Below are 18,236 nucleotides of genomic sequence, written 5' to 3'. Positions count from 1 at the left end.
TAGCGACTATTTATTGAAAGGACTCTGCAAAGCAGTAACACGATGTATATATGGTTTGACACCTGCCTGATACTAAAAGGTCGGAAGGAGAAGTTTTATAAGCTTTGAATGGAAGCCCAACCAAAAACACTCCAGCAAAGTATTGTAAACATCTATTGATAAATAATAAATGGTAATGATGTTACAACAACGAATCTATCAAGACTAAATCTCTAAAAAACATCTATCAGTATAGGCAATTGGTATAAATCTCAGTTCAAACTAAAGAATCCCTAATATTCTGATGAGTGTGAGCCTACAGAGGAAGAAACTTTTCATGAAAAAAAGCCATGGATGTTGTCAAGCTGCAGCAGCTTCAGTATCCTCTGCAGATGAAGCATTTTAGTCCATAGCGCATTGCATTTTCATCTTGCTTCATGTCTGATTTGACTTGGGAATAGCTGCTTTTTCTTCCTTGGTATATGAATAACTCTACTTACAAAAAGAATACAATAGAATACACGAGCGGGCTAGCAAGCTGAATTGGACAAAACACGAGTGACAGGTCATCAACATTGGTCAGGTTGTATGAGCTTCATGCTTTTTTCATCAGATTCTATAGACACTAAAGTTGTGCATACAAGAGTTCGTTCCACGTGTCAGGGATGCCGGGTAGGCACCAATGCAAGCAGTCGTTTATACCTTCTGATGCTTTTATACTGTAATGAGATATATGACCCTCGTCCCTTAGTTCAGAAATAGCTGTTATATCCAATAACTTAACTTTTGTGCCCTTCACAGCATCCCCTATAACTGGATCACTTGATTCCTCTTGCTGGACTTCATTTCCGTTAGTAAGTGGAATAGTATTGTCACATCGACCTCCAGTATTCCAGTCCCCATTGAGGAAATGTCTGGGGGAGATGGTCCTGAAGAAAGCCTTAAGCTGTGGACGTGAAGCAATCTGGGAATCAAGCCATCTGGAAATACTATCAACTGTGAAGTTTTTAGCATTTCCTATTTCTGCAAGCTTCCTGTCTACAACAGGCTTTCCATTTACATGCATCACCCATCGGTTTGCGTTAATCTTCCCTCTGTTCCAGTGATGACCTGTATTCAGCACCACAACATCAAATTGATCAAGATATTTCCTCAGAAAGGCAGGAGGTTGATCCAAGTTCATCGCAGACTTTGTGGCAGGATCTGTGACATTGAAGGGCTCTATACCACAAAGACTTGCTGACCAGTAATACAAAATTGTGGTGTTTGTTTTCTGAAACCTATAAGCCCAGCCATCAGGACGTACAGCACCACGTGGTTTGACCAAGCCATACTTCCATCCTATATTTTCAACTTCAAGTTTGTCCTCACCGCCAGTGACCATACACATGAGAGACTGGAATTGCTGTCTGCCTAGTGAATCTCCAATAAAAGCAATAGTTTTGTCCTGCATTCTGAAATGAAGTTCATTAAGGGGTTGAGGCAGTAAATGTGAAATCTGCTCAAAATAATTGGTTCAATGTTTGCCTTTTAATATCTCATCTCTTAGTAACATCTTATCAATCTCTTAACACAGGCGACTACAATTTTAGTTGCAAAACTGCATGTTCCTGAATATCAACACGTGGTGATATCAAAACTAAGTGACAAATTCAAACTTCAGATGGATACCGGCATAATGTGTAACTCATTACCCACCTCACTCTACTGCACTCGAGACAACGATGGGAACAATTTAAGAAAAACGCTATACCTTCTCAAGAATTCTGAACCATTAAAGTCTGGCATCTCACAATTTTCTGGTTGCCAACGATATCCCTCATAGGAAAAGTCAGTACGTTGGGTCAGTCTGCATGCCCACATATCTGATAACCATTGCTTACATTTAAACCCAGAGTATAATGGTCTCCTACTGTCTGCCATCCACCTGCCTTTAGCAAAATTGCAAGCTACAAAAATGGAACAGCAGCATGAGGATACAATATCTTTAATCTTTTCAGATGAAACGTCAAATGTAACAATTAGATTAACCTACTTAAATGTACATCAGCTAAAGACTTCTGAGAATTCCCCCCTTACACATCAATTCATTCAAGCTAATCTCAGAGCCAAACTTGAGAATTTTCATAGATTATAGCAGTCGGGAGGGATATTGGTCACAACCAAACTCAAAAGGACGCTAAAGCTTCAAAGGCCAAAATAAGTAGTTTCTCCCAACCGGTATATTATGTATAATCAACGCAATGGATCTCATTCCCATTTTCTCTCATTTTTGCATTGATAGGAAGTCATAGAGATTATTTACTTTAATTGAAACATGAACTCCAGTTATGGTGCAAGCGGTCCATTGCAAATCAGCCTTTTTTTGGTCTTGGAAGAACTTAAAGTCAAAGTGTTTTGTAGTTGTTGCAATCTTTGGTACAATTGGTCTAAAATAGAATTAATGCGTCTCTAATTATAACTAACGTTGGTCAGAGCATTTCTGCACTTCTTATGTTAAAACAGAACTTACAACTCCTTCTCTCAACCAAATATGTGTCTCAATCTTCCCTTTTCTTTTCCTAAAAAAGGCTTTTTCTTGTAATTGATCCTTCATTGAATTCATAACATGGTATAAATACTGATCAGCAAAAGACGATTTTGAATCCTTGCAAACCATTTAAACACATTAGTCCAAAAGCAATCGGCTCTTTTAAATTTTCTAAAGTAGCAATGTGCTTTATAACAATATAGCAACGCAAGGAAATAGGAAAGGACCACCTCTTGAAGGGAAAAAGGAAAGAGTGTACCATATCAGTTTTAAATAGAATGAGAAAACCAAACAGAAACATTACCTTTTCTCTCTAATCGGTAAGTCATAATTTTTTTATCATCTCTCCTTTTGGTGGAAGGCGTGACTGTGACATTCTTAACAGAACTATCAAAAACTTTCAATCTATCTTCCTCTATTCTGCCTTCTTCTATTTGTGAATTTGAATGCTCGTCCACTATTTGTTCGTTTGATCTCACTGAAACTGCAGATTCATCCACTGAAATCTCTACAATAAGAATGGAAATAGCAGTGAATACTTCGAAAATAATTTATTGAGATCATTACCTTACTGATACGAGCATTATAGACTACATAACATCACAAAATGGTGCTATAAACACTAAACAGGAGGAAAAGAGAACTAATTTAAGTCATAAAGATTATAGCTCCAAATGCAGCAAAGGTAAAGACACACAAACTTTCAGAGTTTGAAAAGACTAGTTCCTTGGCAAATTTGTATCTTTGCCCTGGTTTTCTTTTACTTTCTTCTCTCCTATAACTAATCGTCTTTCAGGCAGTTACTTCATTAGAACCAACAATAAGCACTTGATTTTTTTGGATGAAGACATCCAAGATTGGAATTAAGGGGAAAATTAATTCGATTTTGGCAAGTATATGTCTCAGAAGAACAGGCAAATATGCCAATAAAAAATATCTATCAAAATGATCAGGACGGGCATGTAGCTGCGGTCAATCCATCATATCTTCGTCGAAAAAGCTGAGAAAGAATATTGTTCAGAGGAAATCGGAGGCCAAGAACCATAATTAATTATGGTACTAAGCTCAACCGTGCACTAGTCCAGCATAATCCATTAATAAAATCATATCAATGGCATGCATGAAGAATGAAACTTCAACCTGAGTGTTCCATCTAATCATTGCCCTCTCCTATCATGGCGTCTTATTAAGGAAAAATAAATTCAAATCGGAGGGATATGAGGGATTATCGGGAAACAGAATTGTGCACGATCAAGGTTGGAGTGGATCGTTAGTGGTCAATTACAAGTTTAGAACAAGCAAGGATATCTTCTAGGAGTAATATTTTCTTTGATTACTCATAAAGGATAAAGAAAAGGGCCAGTCACTAGTCTAATTATCACTAGACGACTGCATAAATATCCTCCCATCAAAGTGTCGCATTTGAATAAGACATGACTATTAGAGTATGGATAAATGCTTGATTTTTAAAACAGAACTATCAGTGCAAGATAAGATAAAAAGTTGACCGGAAGACAATAAAAGATATCTTGACTTATAAGTTCATAGTATCTTTTTTATCTCTGGTGTAATATCTTTTCTGACAAACATGCAAAAAGATTAATCGTGAAAAATACAGCTTTGACATGTTATTAATGCTCACAGGTTTTCAATCAAGTACAAACCTGCGGACTGCATTATAAACTGATCTTGTGCTGACAATAAGCTAGTAAGAAGTGGATTCTTCTCCCAGCACCAAAGAAATATGGTTGTAAATAAGATAGCAGCCAGGAAAAAGGAGAACTGTCCTCCCCAAAATCTTCCAACATTTCCGCCTTTCATTTTTCTATGCACACTCCAAGCAGATATATACTTGTGAGTTGCTGCCGTTCTTCCGCTACAACACGAATGAGCTTTTGTACATGTGTGAAGTGAAGAACATCTGGGAGATTCGGACAACAACCATCAAGATTTTAGCTACAACTTTCACAGCCCTGGGCTCTTGAAACTATATGATAGAAGCTAAAAAAAAAAAAAAAAAAAAAAAAAAAAAGAACCACGTCAAGGTAACTACTCAAGCACTCAAATACAAATGTACTTCATTAAATCAGAACAAAATGTTGGAAATATTCAAGATTAACGGAACTTCTACGACCTCTCAAGTTACAGGAATCTAAGAATTAGACGTTTCAATGTACAACATTACTCTCTCCATCCCAATTTATGTGACACTGTTCACTTTACAAGAGTCAATTTGACTAAACTTTGAAGCTAAATTGTACTCCCCTATCCCAATTTATGTAATACACTTTCCTTTTTAGTCTATCCCCAAAAAAATGATACATTTCTATATTTAGAAATAATTTAACTATAAACTTTCCCTTTTACCCTTAGATTAACTCAATATTTTAAAATTAACATTTATATATTTGAAAACTACATGAAAATTGAAAAGTGCTATAAGTTACAACTTTTCTCATATCAATTTGGTGAAAAAATACATCTTAAAACGTTGGACAAAGTTCATACAAAGTTCATACAGTTTGAATCTTGGGAAGCGAAATGTATTGCATAAATTGGGACAGAGGGAGTATTTTATATTTCTCCTCTCAAGTTATTCATGAGATTTCAGCTTAACAATTCACGATCTGAAATTAGGCATATCATATGTTGCGTATAGCATTTCAAAGCGTTCATTACCTTCTCGTGTTGTCTCATATAATTTTCGCTTTTTTCTCTTTGATTCTGAAAGAAACTACATGATTTTTTTTTTGTAATTAAAAAAAAAGAATTATATAATTATTATACTGTCACAAGGCCACAACCACATGAGGTAGGGGACTTCTTCAATCTTGAATACACACTTTGGTATTAATCTCTTCGTACTATAATACCATTTACCGTTAAATCAACATTTCGTTAGCAGAACTATTATGAAAATGAACATATTTGCTGGTGAATCAACTATTCTTTAGCTAACAAAAAGCTAGTCTCAAATGGCAGCATCACAGCGAAAAACAAAACACCAATGCCATAACTTAATACAAAAAAAATAACACAGCATTTCGATACGAAATCAAGTTTTGTCCTTTATTTTGCAATTCTTTATTGAAAAACAAACTTTAATCCTTTTCAACTTCTTCTATAACAAAATCAATTTACCGAAAAAACAAGAGAAGTAATATTTAAATTACCAGGAAGAGCATTATATAAATTAGGAGCAGACTAAAACATAACACAAGAACCAAAAATAAAAAAGTAAACAAGCCCCAATTGGCATATACCTTTCCTAAAGCTACCTTTCCAAATACTAGTCCCTAAATGGCAGCATTACAGCAAAAGTAAGGCAGCATTACGATACCAAATCAAGTTTCGTCCTTTATGTTATGAATGGGCCCGAACCAGTTTAATAAATGGACCAGTGGCAGAAGCAGCCCAACACCATATTAAGTGGTTATTTTGGGATCTAGGCTGATAAATAGTGTCGGATAGGAGCAATTGCGGTTATGCGAATATTGTTGAGTCTAAACTCAAAAGTCTGCTTCTTCTCATCCCCATTCTCAGTATCTCTGATTCTCATCTCCTTCTTTCTATCCTTTGTATTTCAGTCAGATTTCTATTGTTATTTCCAGAATCGTTATTGTATTGCTACTGTGTTTGGATTAGTACAAGTTGTTAGACGTGTTAAGAATTTGGTTCGTTACTTTGGTGCTTTCATTGCTCCTCCTCCATGGATGCCTCTCGTTTCTACCTTTTTCCTACAGTGAACGCTAGGGTCATGGATTTGCTACTGCAGATGAACGCGAATTGTTCTTATATGCGCCGAAAACTCGAGGACGTCCAGAACATCCTTTCTGTTTGCTCCCAAAAGTTGGCTAACGCTCAAGAAAGTTCGGCTGCCGATACATCTTTGGCTGATTGGCGCGAAACAGCGAAGGTCGCACCATCGGAGATTGCTTCTGATTTGGACGATGGCAACGCCAGCCCTACAGAGAATTCCAAGGTCCCTCCAACGATGTTAGAAACTCTCACATTGGAGCAAGAAAATCTAGAGTCCGTGGGTAACTTCCTTTCAATTGGTCATTTGGACACTCTGCTCGTCCCCAGCAAGACATTTGCTGAAGATGATGTTGCAATAGACGAGAAAGATAAAGCAGCTCCAAGTTCAGAGGGTAGCGAGCACCACCTGTTCGATGAATTTCCTCAAAGGAAAACCAAATTCCCGCTGGTTTACCTTCACTCGACATTCCAACATATACGCATAGGGCAGTTGGTTGTACTTCCCAGTATGCTCTATGACACCAAGGAGGAATTTACGGTCAATTTAGAGCTAATTCCGCATAGCCCTCTTCGTTTATCTACTTGCTTTGTGCACAACTCAACTAGCACTGTTGCTTATATTGCATTTATAATGACTTTACGCACTAATTGTGAACCAAATTTGAAGGAAGTCTTTAAAGATATATTCTACCTTGCACGTAACGTTCATTTATGCAAATGGTACGACACTGGTCAGAGACCACAACTTATATTGCCATCTGAAGCTGCTAAAATGAGGAGACACAATTATTTGAAGGATCTTAACCAATCCGATTCTCTGATTAGGCTAATTTTGTTGCAATATCCTTGGGTCAGTTGATATTATTTTTGACTCAGTATTTTTCAACGAAGATAGTACATTTAAATTTGAGTTTGCGTTGTCTCCTGTTGTCAGTGAAGTAATGTTCTATGTGAGGCTTGGAGAAAATATTGGGACCATCACAGCCCTCACTCCAGCATGACTCCAGCTCTCTCTCTCCTCCATAGCCTCCATCTACAGCTTTTTCTCTCTCCTCCATAGCCTCCATCTACAGCTTTTTCTAGTTCTTTTGCTTTCTCTCTCCTCCAAATCTTTTCAGATCTACCCTCTGTCGACATCAGCGACCTCTGACAGTGCCGGATAATTTTTCCGGCGACCTGTCAGTGCCGGAGAAAAAAAAAAAAAAAAAAAAAAAAAAACTCCGACGACCTGAGTTGCTGTCGGCAGAATCACCGGTGACATCTGACAGTGACGGTGACCACATCAATCAACATAAAACTCCTTCAGTTTCAGTGACTTTCATTAGAAACATGCAGGGCTCACACCTTTTTTTCATCAGTGGGGATAAATCCTTTGAACTCAGGAATACAGGGGATAAATATTATAACTGGTTTTCATTAATAGAAAGGGGCAAGAGATATACAAGCAAGATCAATATGGATATTCAGAACCTGAGATGGGTGTGCGAAGCGCTTATTCAAGCATCAAAAGGCACTGGTCGACTATATAGAAGGTGGGGTAGAAAACAACAACACAATCTTTTCAGAGTTTACCAAAATTTCAATGTTTATGGTAGATTTGTTCGCATAGAGGTTTGGCATGGTTCATCTAAAGCAGCAGTGATAATCCCTGAGATCAGCCTCAACAGTGGATGGTCAGATATTGCGAAGAAAATCCTTCAATTTCTGAAAGAATTCAGCGAAGCAGAGCCACTGCTTCCTCCTCCCCCATTGACAAAATCTTATCGTGCAGCTGCTAGCATTGACAGATGGCCAGATATAAGTCAAGGAACCAACAAAGGAGAATTGAATGGAAAACATCCTTTGCACAGAAGCTTGGTTGGCACCTTCAATGATCCATTTCATCACAGTCCCAATCCCGAAACTATTCAGAAATGGTTCATTAGTAGATGGAGAGTTACTGCTGGCATCAAAGTCATACCTTTAGACCACAATCAGTTCCTCTTTGAGCTTCCTTCCAGGCAAGAGGCAATAAGGGTAAAGGCAGGGAATTGGTTCTGGAACGGAAGACATCTTTCTTTATCTTGGTGGTCGCATGACATTTTCTCATTGCAATCTGGTAACTGCTCGGAAAACATATGGTTGAAAGTTTTTGGAATCCCTCTAAATGCTTGGTCAATGGATACTTTTGAACATATAGGGGCTCGTTGCGGGGGTTATGTCGGTGTTGATGAAGATACGAAGAACAGAACCCACCTGATCTGGGCTCGCATCTGCGTCAAAAAATCAGCTATGAAGTTTCCGGCAAGTTTGAATTTTGAATTTGATGATAGGATCTTCGAATTGCCAATAATTAAGGAAATCCGGTCTTTTTCTTTACATGCTGGTCCTTCAACTGGTTTGCCCGAGGTTGGTAATAAGATGGGATCAAATTCTCTCTCAGCTCCCCGTGCTAATACCATTAATGATTCACGTGACACACGTGTGGAAGAACCTGTGGAGAAAAGAAGGAATTCGAAGGATTTAAACACAAATGGGCCGGCCTTATTCTCTTCTAATAGTCAGGGTAGTAAGAAACACTACAAAGGGAGAACTTCATTAGCTTTGAACAACGGTTACTACACTAAAGGCCCACTTACAAGCAAACACTTCAAGCAACACAAAAAGAAGCAAGTGTGGAGATCATCTGTACCAAAGCTGGACCCATGCTGCTTCAGAGCTTCATCTTCCTTGAATGCTTCATTCTCTTTTGATCCTTTTGAACTAGAAATTCAAGCTTTTAGTCTCAGGGATTTAGAACTCATGGAGGGGACACTGTCCGAGCCTGAAGCAGATGATGAAGCGGTTCACGCAGGGCACTCGATGGACCCACATATACCCAAACCGATATTCTCAGCACTGTCAGTTTCAAATGAATCTGACTCTGGTATCTCATCTCAGTCCTACAACAGTTTTCTTCCTTTGCCTTGGCATGATCCACAAATTCAAATTGTTGATATCCCTGATGTGGTGGAAACCTCAAAATGGACGAAGTTGACAATGATGAAGGCTTGCAAAGTGTTGGGGGTAAATGTTGCTGGGTTTGAACACGAACTTCTGGGAATTATTCTGAGAATGGAGGAAAAAAGAAAAGTGCAGATTCTTGAGCAAAAAAATAAAACAGGAGAATTAAAGAAAGGGAAAAGCAAAGCAGTTACTGAACTTAAAAGATTGGATTGGGGTCTCCAGGACGGGAGTGGGAAGAAAGAGAGGGGCAGGTCTCAAAAGGCTCATTCCAGATGAGAGTTAAAACACTCAGCTGGAATGTGCAGGGTCTCAACAATAAAGACAAGAGAAGCACTTTGAAATCTCTTATTCACAAGTGGGGAGTTGATATTATTTGCCTGCAGGAAACCAAAATAGAGACATGGAATCCATCTCTAATCAGGCAAATTTGGGGAAACAGATGGATCTCTTGGGCAGAAGTCAAAGCAATTGGTACCAAAGGTGGGATATTAATAATGTGGGACAAAAGAGCTTGGAAATGTGTTGATTTTGAAGCAGGAGCCTTTTCTTTATCATGTAGATTCGAAAGTCTTGCTGAGGATTTCAAATGGGTTTTTACTAGTGTTTATGGCCCTCATACCAATCCAGAAAGGGAGGATCTTTGGCTCGAGTTAGCATCTATCAGGGGATTGTGGTCTGACCTATGGGTCATAGGAGGGGATTTCAATGTGTGCAGATTTGTGGGGGAAAGATTGAACTGCGTTAGAAGATCAAGGGCGATGCTGGGCTTCTCCAACACTATTCTAGACCTGGATTTGATTGACCCTCCACTTCAGGGAGCACAATTTACCTGGTCAAGAGGGGAGGAGTCTCTCCAAGCCTCTAGAATTGACAGGTTCCTTATCTCAACAGAATGGAGCGAGATGTTCAATACTATCAAACAGTACCCCTTGCCTAGAGTTTTTTCTGATCATAAACCAATTATCCTGGAAAGTGGAGATTGGGAGACCACACCTTCTTATTTCAAATTTGAAAACATGTGGCTTCAAGCTGAGGGTTTCATGGACATGATAGAAGGATGGTGGATTTCTTACACTGTATTAGGCACCCCAGACTTTGTGCTAATGCAGAAACTAAGGAATCTCAAGAAAGACATTACTAAATGGAATAGGGAGGTCTATGGAACAATCGAGACTCAAAGGAACAAGGCACTCAAAGAACTTTGGAAGCTGGACCAGTTAGCTGAGCTCAGAGCTCTCTCTACAGAAGAGAAAGGTCAGACATTGAATCTCAAACTTGAAATTCAGCAAATAGCAACCGCTGAAGAGATCTCATGGAGACAAAAATCAAGATGTTTATGGTTGAAAGAGGGGGATAAGAATACAAAGTTTTTCCAAAGAATGGCCAACTCTCATAGAAAGGGCAATACCATTGACAGACTCAAAATAGGGGATGAAGTAATTGAAGACAAAGGAAGGATCAAGGATGGTATTCTGGAGTACTATCAACAAATTTACAAAGAAACTGAATCTTGGAGACCCTCAGCTGTCTTTGAAGGTCTGTCAAGTCTCAACACAGTGGATAAAGAGGACCTTGAACTTCCTTTCACCGAAATGGAGATTTTAGAAGCTCTCATGACTTGTGCCCCTGACAAAGCTCCAGGCCCTGATGGTTTCACTATGGCTTTCTTTCAAAAATCATGGAACTTCATCAAAGCAGACCTGCTAGCAGCTTTTAATTTCTTTCATCAGAACTGCCAAATGGTGAGATCATGCAATGCCTCTTTCATTGCTCTTATCCCAAAGAAGAAAGGGGCCGCAGAGCTTAGAGATTATAGGCCTATAAGTCTTATAGGCAGTGTCTACAAATTGCTGGCCAAAATTTTAGCTAAGAGGCTCGGAAAAGTGGTGGATTCCTTAGTTTCTGGACAGCAGAGTGCTTTTCTGAAGAATAGACAGATCACTGATGCATCTATGATTGCCAATGAAGTGCTAGACTGGAAAATTAAAAGTGGTGAGACTGGGATCCTATGCAAATTAGATATTGAGAAAGCTTTTGATCAGCTTAACTGGGCTTATTTAGTCAACATTTTGAAGCAAATGGGTTTCGGGGAAAGGTGGATAAGGTGGATTTATTTCTGTATTTCGACAGTGAAGTTTTCAATTCTGGTGAACAGAAGTCCAGTTGGGTTTTTCTCTTCTCAAAAGGGACTCAGGCAGGGGGATCCATTGTCCCCTTTCCTCTTTATCATTGCGATGGAAGGATTATCTCAGTTGTTAGCAAAGGCCAAAGAACTTCAGTGGATTCAAGGGTTCCAAGTGGGCAGAAATCCTTCCACCTCAGTCTCAGTCTCTCATCTACTCTATGCAGATGACACCCTTATATTTTGTGAAGCTGATTGTCAGCAGGTCTCTAATCTCAACACTACCCTCATGATCTTTGAGGCCATCTCTGGACTTCATATCAACATGCGTAAGAGCACTATATATCCAGTGAATGAAGTGACCAACCTAGAAGCTCTTGCTGATATTCTTAGCTGCAAAACAGGCTCCTTTCCCACCACCTATTTGGGACTTCCTTTGGGTGCTAAATTCAAATCATCTGGGATATGGAGTGGGGTCATTGAAAGAATGGAGAAAAGACTAGCCACTTGGAAGATGCAATATCTCTCATTGGGTGGCAGGCTCACCCTCATCAAAAGTGTCCTAGACAGCATTCCCACTTACTTTATGTCACTCTTCCCTATGCCAACCTCAGTTCTAAAGCAAATTGACAGGCTTAGAAGGAAATTCCTATGGGAAGGTAACAGTGTTACTCATAAATTCTCTTTGGTCAAATGGCAATCAGTTATTCAACCCAAAGGCCAAGGGGGGCTGGGGATTAGAAATCTTAAGTTTCATAACAACAGCCTACTCATGAAGTGGCTTTGGAGATATGGTCAAAATGAGGCAGGGTACTGGAAGGAAATCATCAAAGCTAAATATGGTATTCAAGACCACTGGACTGCAAAGAAAAGCAATGAACCACATGGTGTTGGAGTATGGAAACACATCAGTAGTCTCCAAGAGGAATTCTTCCAGGCTGTCTCATTCAAGGCTGGAAATGGGCTCAAGATCAGATTTTGGCAGGACAAATGGCTTGGGGACACTTTAGTAAAAGATTTATTTCCCTCACTATTTCTGATAGCTTCTAACAAAGAAGCAACATTAGCTCAATATAGAGTTAACAACTGTTGGACACCAATTTTAAGGAGAAACTTACAGGATTGGGAAGTTGATGATTTTCTTTCTCTATTAGAAAGTTTGGGACAAAGTACTTTGGTGGCAGATTTTCAGGACAGAATACTCTGGGGCAATTCTAAGGAAAAGATTTTCACTGTGAAGGAATGTTACAACAACTGGTGCTCTCAAAATAGCCTTTTAGAGGTTTGGCCTTGGAAGCTTGTATGGAGAACCAGACAGCCTCTCAGAGTTACTTGCTTCACTTGGACTGCACTGAAGGAAGCATGCCTAACACAAGACAATCTTAGAAGGAGAGGTGTAATAGTTGTTAACATGTGTACCATGTGCAAGCAGACCAATGAAAGTGTCAACCATCTATTTTTGCACTGCCCTGCAGCAGCTAGCCTCCGGTTTTTCTTCTACTCTATGCTTGGTCTACAATGGGTAATGCCCTTCAACATCAAAGATGCATATGCTAGCTGGATACTCTGGAGAGTTGACAAATCCATTAAAAGAATTTGGAGAATGATCCCAGCAGTAATTTTTTGGACCCTATGGAAGGAGAGAAACAACAGATGCTTTGAAGGAATCTCAACTCCTATTTGCTCTCTAAAGTCTAGGTGTTTAGTTAGTCTTTTTAGTTGGCATTTTTTTGCCCCTGTAAACAATGTGGGTAACTTTCTAGATTTTATCAGCTCCTTTTCTCTAGTTCAGTAGAGATAGGATATCTTTAGATTGTTCTACAGGTTTTGCCAAGCCTGCCAGCTTTTCCCATCTGTAACCTTGCATCTTCTTGATGTTTTACTAATGAATTTTATTACTTTACCAAAAAAAAGAAAATATTGGCATTTCTGATCTCTATGAGGTGTGAGGTTTCCAATGCGCTGCATTAAGGAAAATTAGACAAGACAAGAGTACTTCGATACACTTGCAGGAGCTTAGAGTGAAACCAGCTGCTCACACGGACAATTTGATTTACTTGGGTGACACTTTACTTTCCTCCATTCAGATGCCATATCACCTCATCTTTCATGTAGTAACTACATTTAGTTTAAGCCCTATCTCAGGCACATTCTTCCAGTTTCACTTGCATAAGATACTCCTAATTGTCTATCAAAAGGTTCCTGAGGAGTTTAAGTCAAATGGGGTTCTTGTGCACCTACCGAATTACTATGTCGGCTTTGTTCTTAATAATGATTCTAACATGTCATTGCATTTTGGTTTATGTGTTTGTGCAATGGAAATTGGACGAGCCAAGGTGCTCGTGTGTTTGGTGGGGAATGCTTTTACTGGAGAATCACTTGGGTTGTTGGAAAGTTGCCCATTCTTTGAAGTTACATCTAGAACTATAAAGAGCGTTGCACAAGGGCTATTACTTTCTATGAGGCGACCGGGTGGAAGAGCTCATTTTCTATCGGCTTTTGTTTGTGCTCTTGAATGCATTGTAGAAAACATTGCAGCTCTCTTTTCCTTCTACAGGCACTGTGAACAAAACTTGAAGGTAGTTTTTTAAAATATGGAAGAGAAGAGTAGTCTAGCCAAATTAAGACAAATAATGAGTTCCTTTATGAGTGTCTTAGAACTTGCTATACCTCTGAATTACAGAGCATTTCTTTGCTGGTTCACTATGCTGAAAATGTTAAAGGACTCATTTCTTTGGTCGAATTACATCTACATGGGTGCTTCAGGAGGTTTTTGGCCAGAAGGCGTTAAAAACTGGAGTGAGGATCTTTTGGAATTCAAGCTGACTGTATTTTATAGAGTTCTAAGAGTTTATGACGAAATATTCACAGGTATTATGGATAAAACAGTTGGTGATTCGTTAAAGAGTTTGATATTTCATGAGCTTTTGTTGTCTTTAGATCGATTTTTGACTCCCGTTCTCGATGGATCCCTGCTGAAGTTCATTATTACAGCTATTGGTGGTGTTTGCCAAGTGATACACTTGAAAGCTACTATAGCAGTGTTAGAATGCGTATGGATCTTTTTCCGTCAGCCCGCACAATTTTCAGGACTTTTTATGCTACAGATAAAGTGGGAAAAGAGACAGTTTCCCTTGGCTAAAGCTTATAGTATGGCTGCTGGAATGATTTTTGATTTGCTTCAACATCATGTTCATGAGGTCCTAATGTTGCTTGAGCATGTGAACATGGAAATGGGGCTTGGAATGGCATTATGCCATATGGAATTTCTGTTATGGTTTAGGGAGCAAGGTATAAGCCGAGCATTTTCCTTGGTTTTGATTCTAGTCTGCATATTCCACTCAAAGGTTGACGTCGCGGACTCTTTGAACATCTCTACACACACTCTTGTCATTATAGAATATAGTACTGGTGGTTTCTCTCTAGTATGCATATGGGCCTTGGGCGCTATGATATTAGTGTTACTCTACTCGAACCTTGAGGACAAGGTTCTTATTGAGGAGGGGAGTATTGTTATGAATGGGCCCGAACCAGTTTAATAAATGGACCAGTGGAAATATTACATAGAAGCCTCAGGCAGAAGCAGCCCAACACCATATTAAGTGGTTATTTTGGGATCTAGGCTGATAAATAGTGTCGGATAGGAGCAATTGCGGTTATGCGAATATTGTTGAGTCTAAACTCAAAAGTCTGCTTCTTCTCATCCCCATTCTCAGTATCTCTGATTCTCATCTCCTTCTTTCTATCCTTTGTATTTCAGTCAGATTTCTATTGTTATTTCCAGAATCGTTATTGTATTGCTACTGTGTTTGGATTAATACAAGTTGTTAGACGTGTTAAGAATTTGGTTCGTTACACTTTATTTCACAATTCTTTACTAAAAATACATAAACTTTAATCATTTTTCAACTTCTTCTATAACAAAATCAAAAAACAAGAAGCAAGAGCATTATATAAATTAGAAGCAGACTAAAACACAGTAACAGAAAAGAACCAAAAAATAAAAAAAGTAAAGAAACCCCATTTGGCATATACCTTTCCTAAATCTAACTTTCCAAAAGCCAGTCCCAAAATGGCAACATTAACACAACAAAATAACACAGCATTTCAATACCAAAACAAGTTTTGTCCTTTATTTCACAGTTCTTTATTAAAAATACAAACTTTAATCCTTTATCAACTTCTTGTATAACAAAATCAATTCAATTACCAATACTAGCAAGAACATTATAAAAAAATTAGAAGCAGACTAAAACATAACAGAAAATAACAAAAAAATAATAATAAAGAAACCCCATTAGACAGATGGCAGCATTACAGCCAAATTAACACAGCATTTCATTACCAAATAAGTTTTGTCCTTTATTTCACAATTCTTTTATTAAAAATCTAAACTTTAATCTCATTTCAATTTCTTGTATAACAAAATCAATTCAATTATTACCAGCCATTACCTATGAAGATCTAAAATCATAGAAACGTAAAAAAAAATTAAATTAAAATAATATATATATATATATATAAAGTGTACCTGCTTTTTTTAACAATGCTGATAGATCCCTTGACCTTTCTCCATTCACATTGGCTGCTATTAATAGATCGATGTATTAATATATGTGTAAATGCAGATATACGTATATGTATATATATGTACAATTATGAAAGAATGGAGAATTGGCGGGTCGGGTCTGAAAATGGAGCTTTGATTTCAGTTCGCCGACATTTGATAAAGATAGAGAGAGAGAGAGAGATCTGGTGTGATCGAGACTATAGTAAATTTGGTGGAATTTTGTGTTAACCAATAGGAAGAGGGTTATTTAATTTGAGGAGTTGTGTAAGTCAAATTTGTAGCCGCATGCATCGGAAAATGACTAGATTGATTCACAAGTCCATCATAAAATTGCAAAATATTACTTTTCCTCTGTTCCAATTTATGTGATACATTTTTTCTTTTAGTTTGTTAAAAAAAGATGATATGTATTTAGAAATACTTTAACTAAATAAAATTTCTTTTTACTTTTAATAAAATGATTTACAGCCACATAGATATTTATAATATGTTTTATACCATAAATTTTAATTTTTTTCTTAAACTCTGTATTTAGTCAAATTATATTACATGTATTGGAATGGAGGGAGTACTTTCTTTATAGGTCAAAGTCATAGACAACCCCCTAAAGTTGTCCACATATTCCTCATGGCCACCTAAACTAACGCTTGTTCTGATTGAACACATAAACCCCTCCGAATTTGTACCATTTAGACACCTTTTTTTATAATTAGCAAAAAATATAAAATGTGTGTATTACACTGGCTGTGACGTGGCAAAATGACCAATTAAAAATAACATGTGGCAGAGGGGTTAAAAAATTATTAAAAAAAGAACTTAAGTAAAAAAAAAAAATTGTAAACTTAAACGATTAGCCAGCCGCCACCACCTCCGTCCGGTCACCACCTCCATCTAACCGCCGCCCAACCACCGAAAAAAACATCCATTACTTTCCTCCACCCGTCATTGCCCATCCTTTCTCCACCACCGGTCTTCTTCCTCATCTCCATCTTTATCTTCTTTCTCTTTTCACAAAAATAAAACCACCATTTTTTCTCCACCCATAAATCACCATTAAACCACCCAGTTACTACTTCCGCCACACCACCGATGTTCATACCACTATAAAGTTCTTGCTAAATATAAGTTAATCAATGAAAGATGAGAATGCACACTTAATAAAAAAAAGAGTGGTAGTAGTGGTGAGCATTTTTTCTGTGAACAACATAGTGATGGTGCTTTTCAGATTTAAAAAAAAAAAAAAAGCACCAATTCCATAATACAAGAAAATAACACAGCATTTCCATACCAAATCAAGTTTTGTCCTTTATTTTGCAATTCTTTATTAAAAACCAAACTTTAATCCTTCTCAACTTCTTCTATAACAAAATCAATTTACCGAAAAAACAAGAGAAGTAATATTTAAATTACCAGCAAGAGCATTATATAAATAAGAAGCAGACAACATAGCACAAGAACCAAAAATAAAAAAGTAAACAAACCCCAATTGGCATATACCTTTCCTAAAGCTAACTTTCCAAAACTAGTCCCAAAATGGCAACATTAACATAACAAAATTAACACAGCATTTCAATACCAAAACAAGTTTTGTCCTTTATTTCACAATTCTTTATTAAAAATGTAAACTTTAATCCTTTATCAACTTCTTGTACAACAAAATCAATTCAATTACCAATACTAGCAAGAACATTATAAAAAATTAGAAGCAGACTAAAACATAACAGAAAATAACAAAAAAAAAAATAAAGAAACCCCATTAGACAGATGGCAGCATTACAGCCAAATTAACACAGCATTTCATTACCAAATAAGTTTTGTCCTTTATTTCACAATTCTTTTATTAAAAATCTAAACTTTAATCTCATTTCAATTTCTTCTATAACAAAATCAATTCAATTATTACCAGCCATTACCTATGAAGATCTAAAATCATAGAAACGTAAATATATATATATATATATATATATATATATATATATATATATATATATATATATATATATATATATATATATAAAGTGTACCTGTTTTTTTTAACAATGCTGATAGATCCCTAGACCTTTCTCCATTCACATTGGCTGCTATTAATAGATCGATGTATTAATATATGTGTAAATGCAGATATACGTATATATATGTATATGTACAATTATGAAAGAATGGAGAATTGGCGGGTCGGGTCTGAAAATGGAGCTTTGATTTCAGTTCGCCGACATTTGATAAACATAGAGAGAGAGAGAGATCTGGTGTGATCGAGACTACAGCAAATTTGGTGGAATTTTGTGTTAACC

At 37.5% G+C, this 18,236-nt stretch overlaps 1 protein-coding gene across 3 annotated transcripts; it reads right to left on the bottom strand.

Annotated features, from left to right (window-relative positions):
* Nucleotides 1-129: 129 nt before the first annotated feature.
* On the bottom strand, nt 130-18,201 carry LOC132639988 (protein trichome birefringence-like 14). Of its 3 annotated transcripts, none has more exons than XM_060356377.1 (5): nt 17,970-18,201; nt 4,174-4,430; nt 2,814-3,017; nt 1,733-1,928; nt 130-1,433 (listed from the first exon to the last, which is right to left on the bottom strand). In XM_060356377.1, the coding sequence occupies exons 2-5, from the start codon at nt 4,328-4,330 to the stop codon at nt 605-607; spliced, it is 1,386 nt and encodes a 461-aa protein (XP_060212360.1). In that variant the 5' UTR covers nt 4,331-4,430; nt 17,970-18,201; the 3' UTR covers nt 130-604. The 3 variants fall into 3 exon arrangements, with proteins under 3 accessions (XP_060212360.1, XP_060212361.1, XP_060212362.1); XM_060356378.1 differs by lacking the exon at nt 17,970-18,201 and adding an exon at nt 15,907-16,145 and having other exon boundaries at nt 4,174-4,510; XM_060356379.1 differs by lacking the exon at nt 17,970-18,201 and adding an exon at nt 15,907-16,145.
* Nucleotides 18,202-18,236: the final 35 nt, after the last annotated feature.

This window comes from Lycium barbarum, chromosome 5, assembly GCF_019175385.1.
Source record: "Lycium barbarum isolate Lr01 chromosome 5, ASM1917538v2, whole genome shotgun sequence".
Classification (NCBI taxonomy): Eukaryota; Viridiplantae; Streptophyta; class Magnoliopsida; order Solanales; family Solanaceae; genus Lycium; species Lycium barbarum.
This window is presented reverse-complemented; position numbering and strand designations above follow the sequence as displayed.

Excerpts from the sequence above, each read along its gene's own strand:
- LOC132639988 (XM_060356377.1), bottom strand. The coding sequence starts at position 4,330 with ATGAAAGGCGGAAATGTTGGAAGATTTTGGGGAGGACAGTTCTCCTTT. Across the intron at positions 1,929-2,813 it reads TTACCGATTAGAGAGAAAAG|CTTGCAATTTTGCTAAAGGC; the intron begins GTAATGTTTCTG and ends CCATTTTTGTAG. Across the intron at positions 1,434-1,732 it reads GGTTCAGAATTCTTGAGAAG|AATGCAGGACAAAACTATTG; the intron begins GTATAGCGTTTT and ends ACTTCATTTCAG.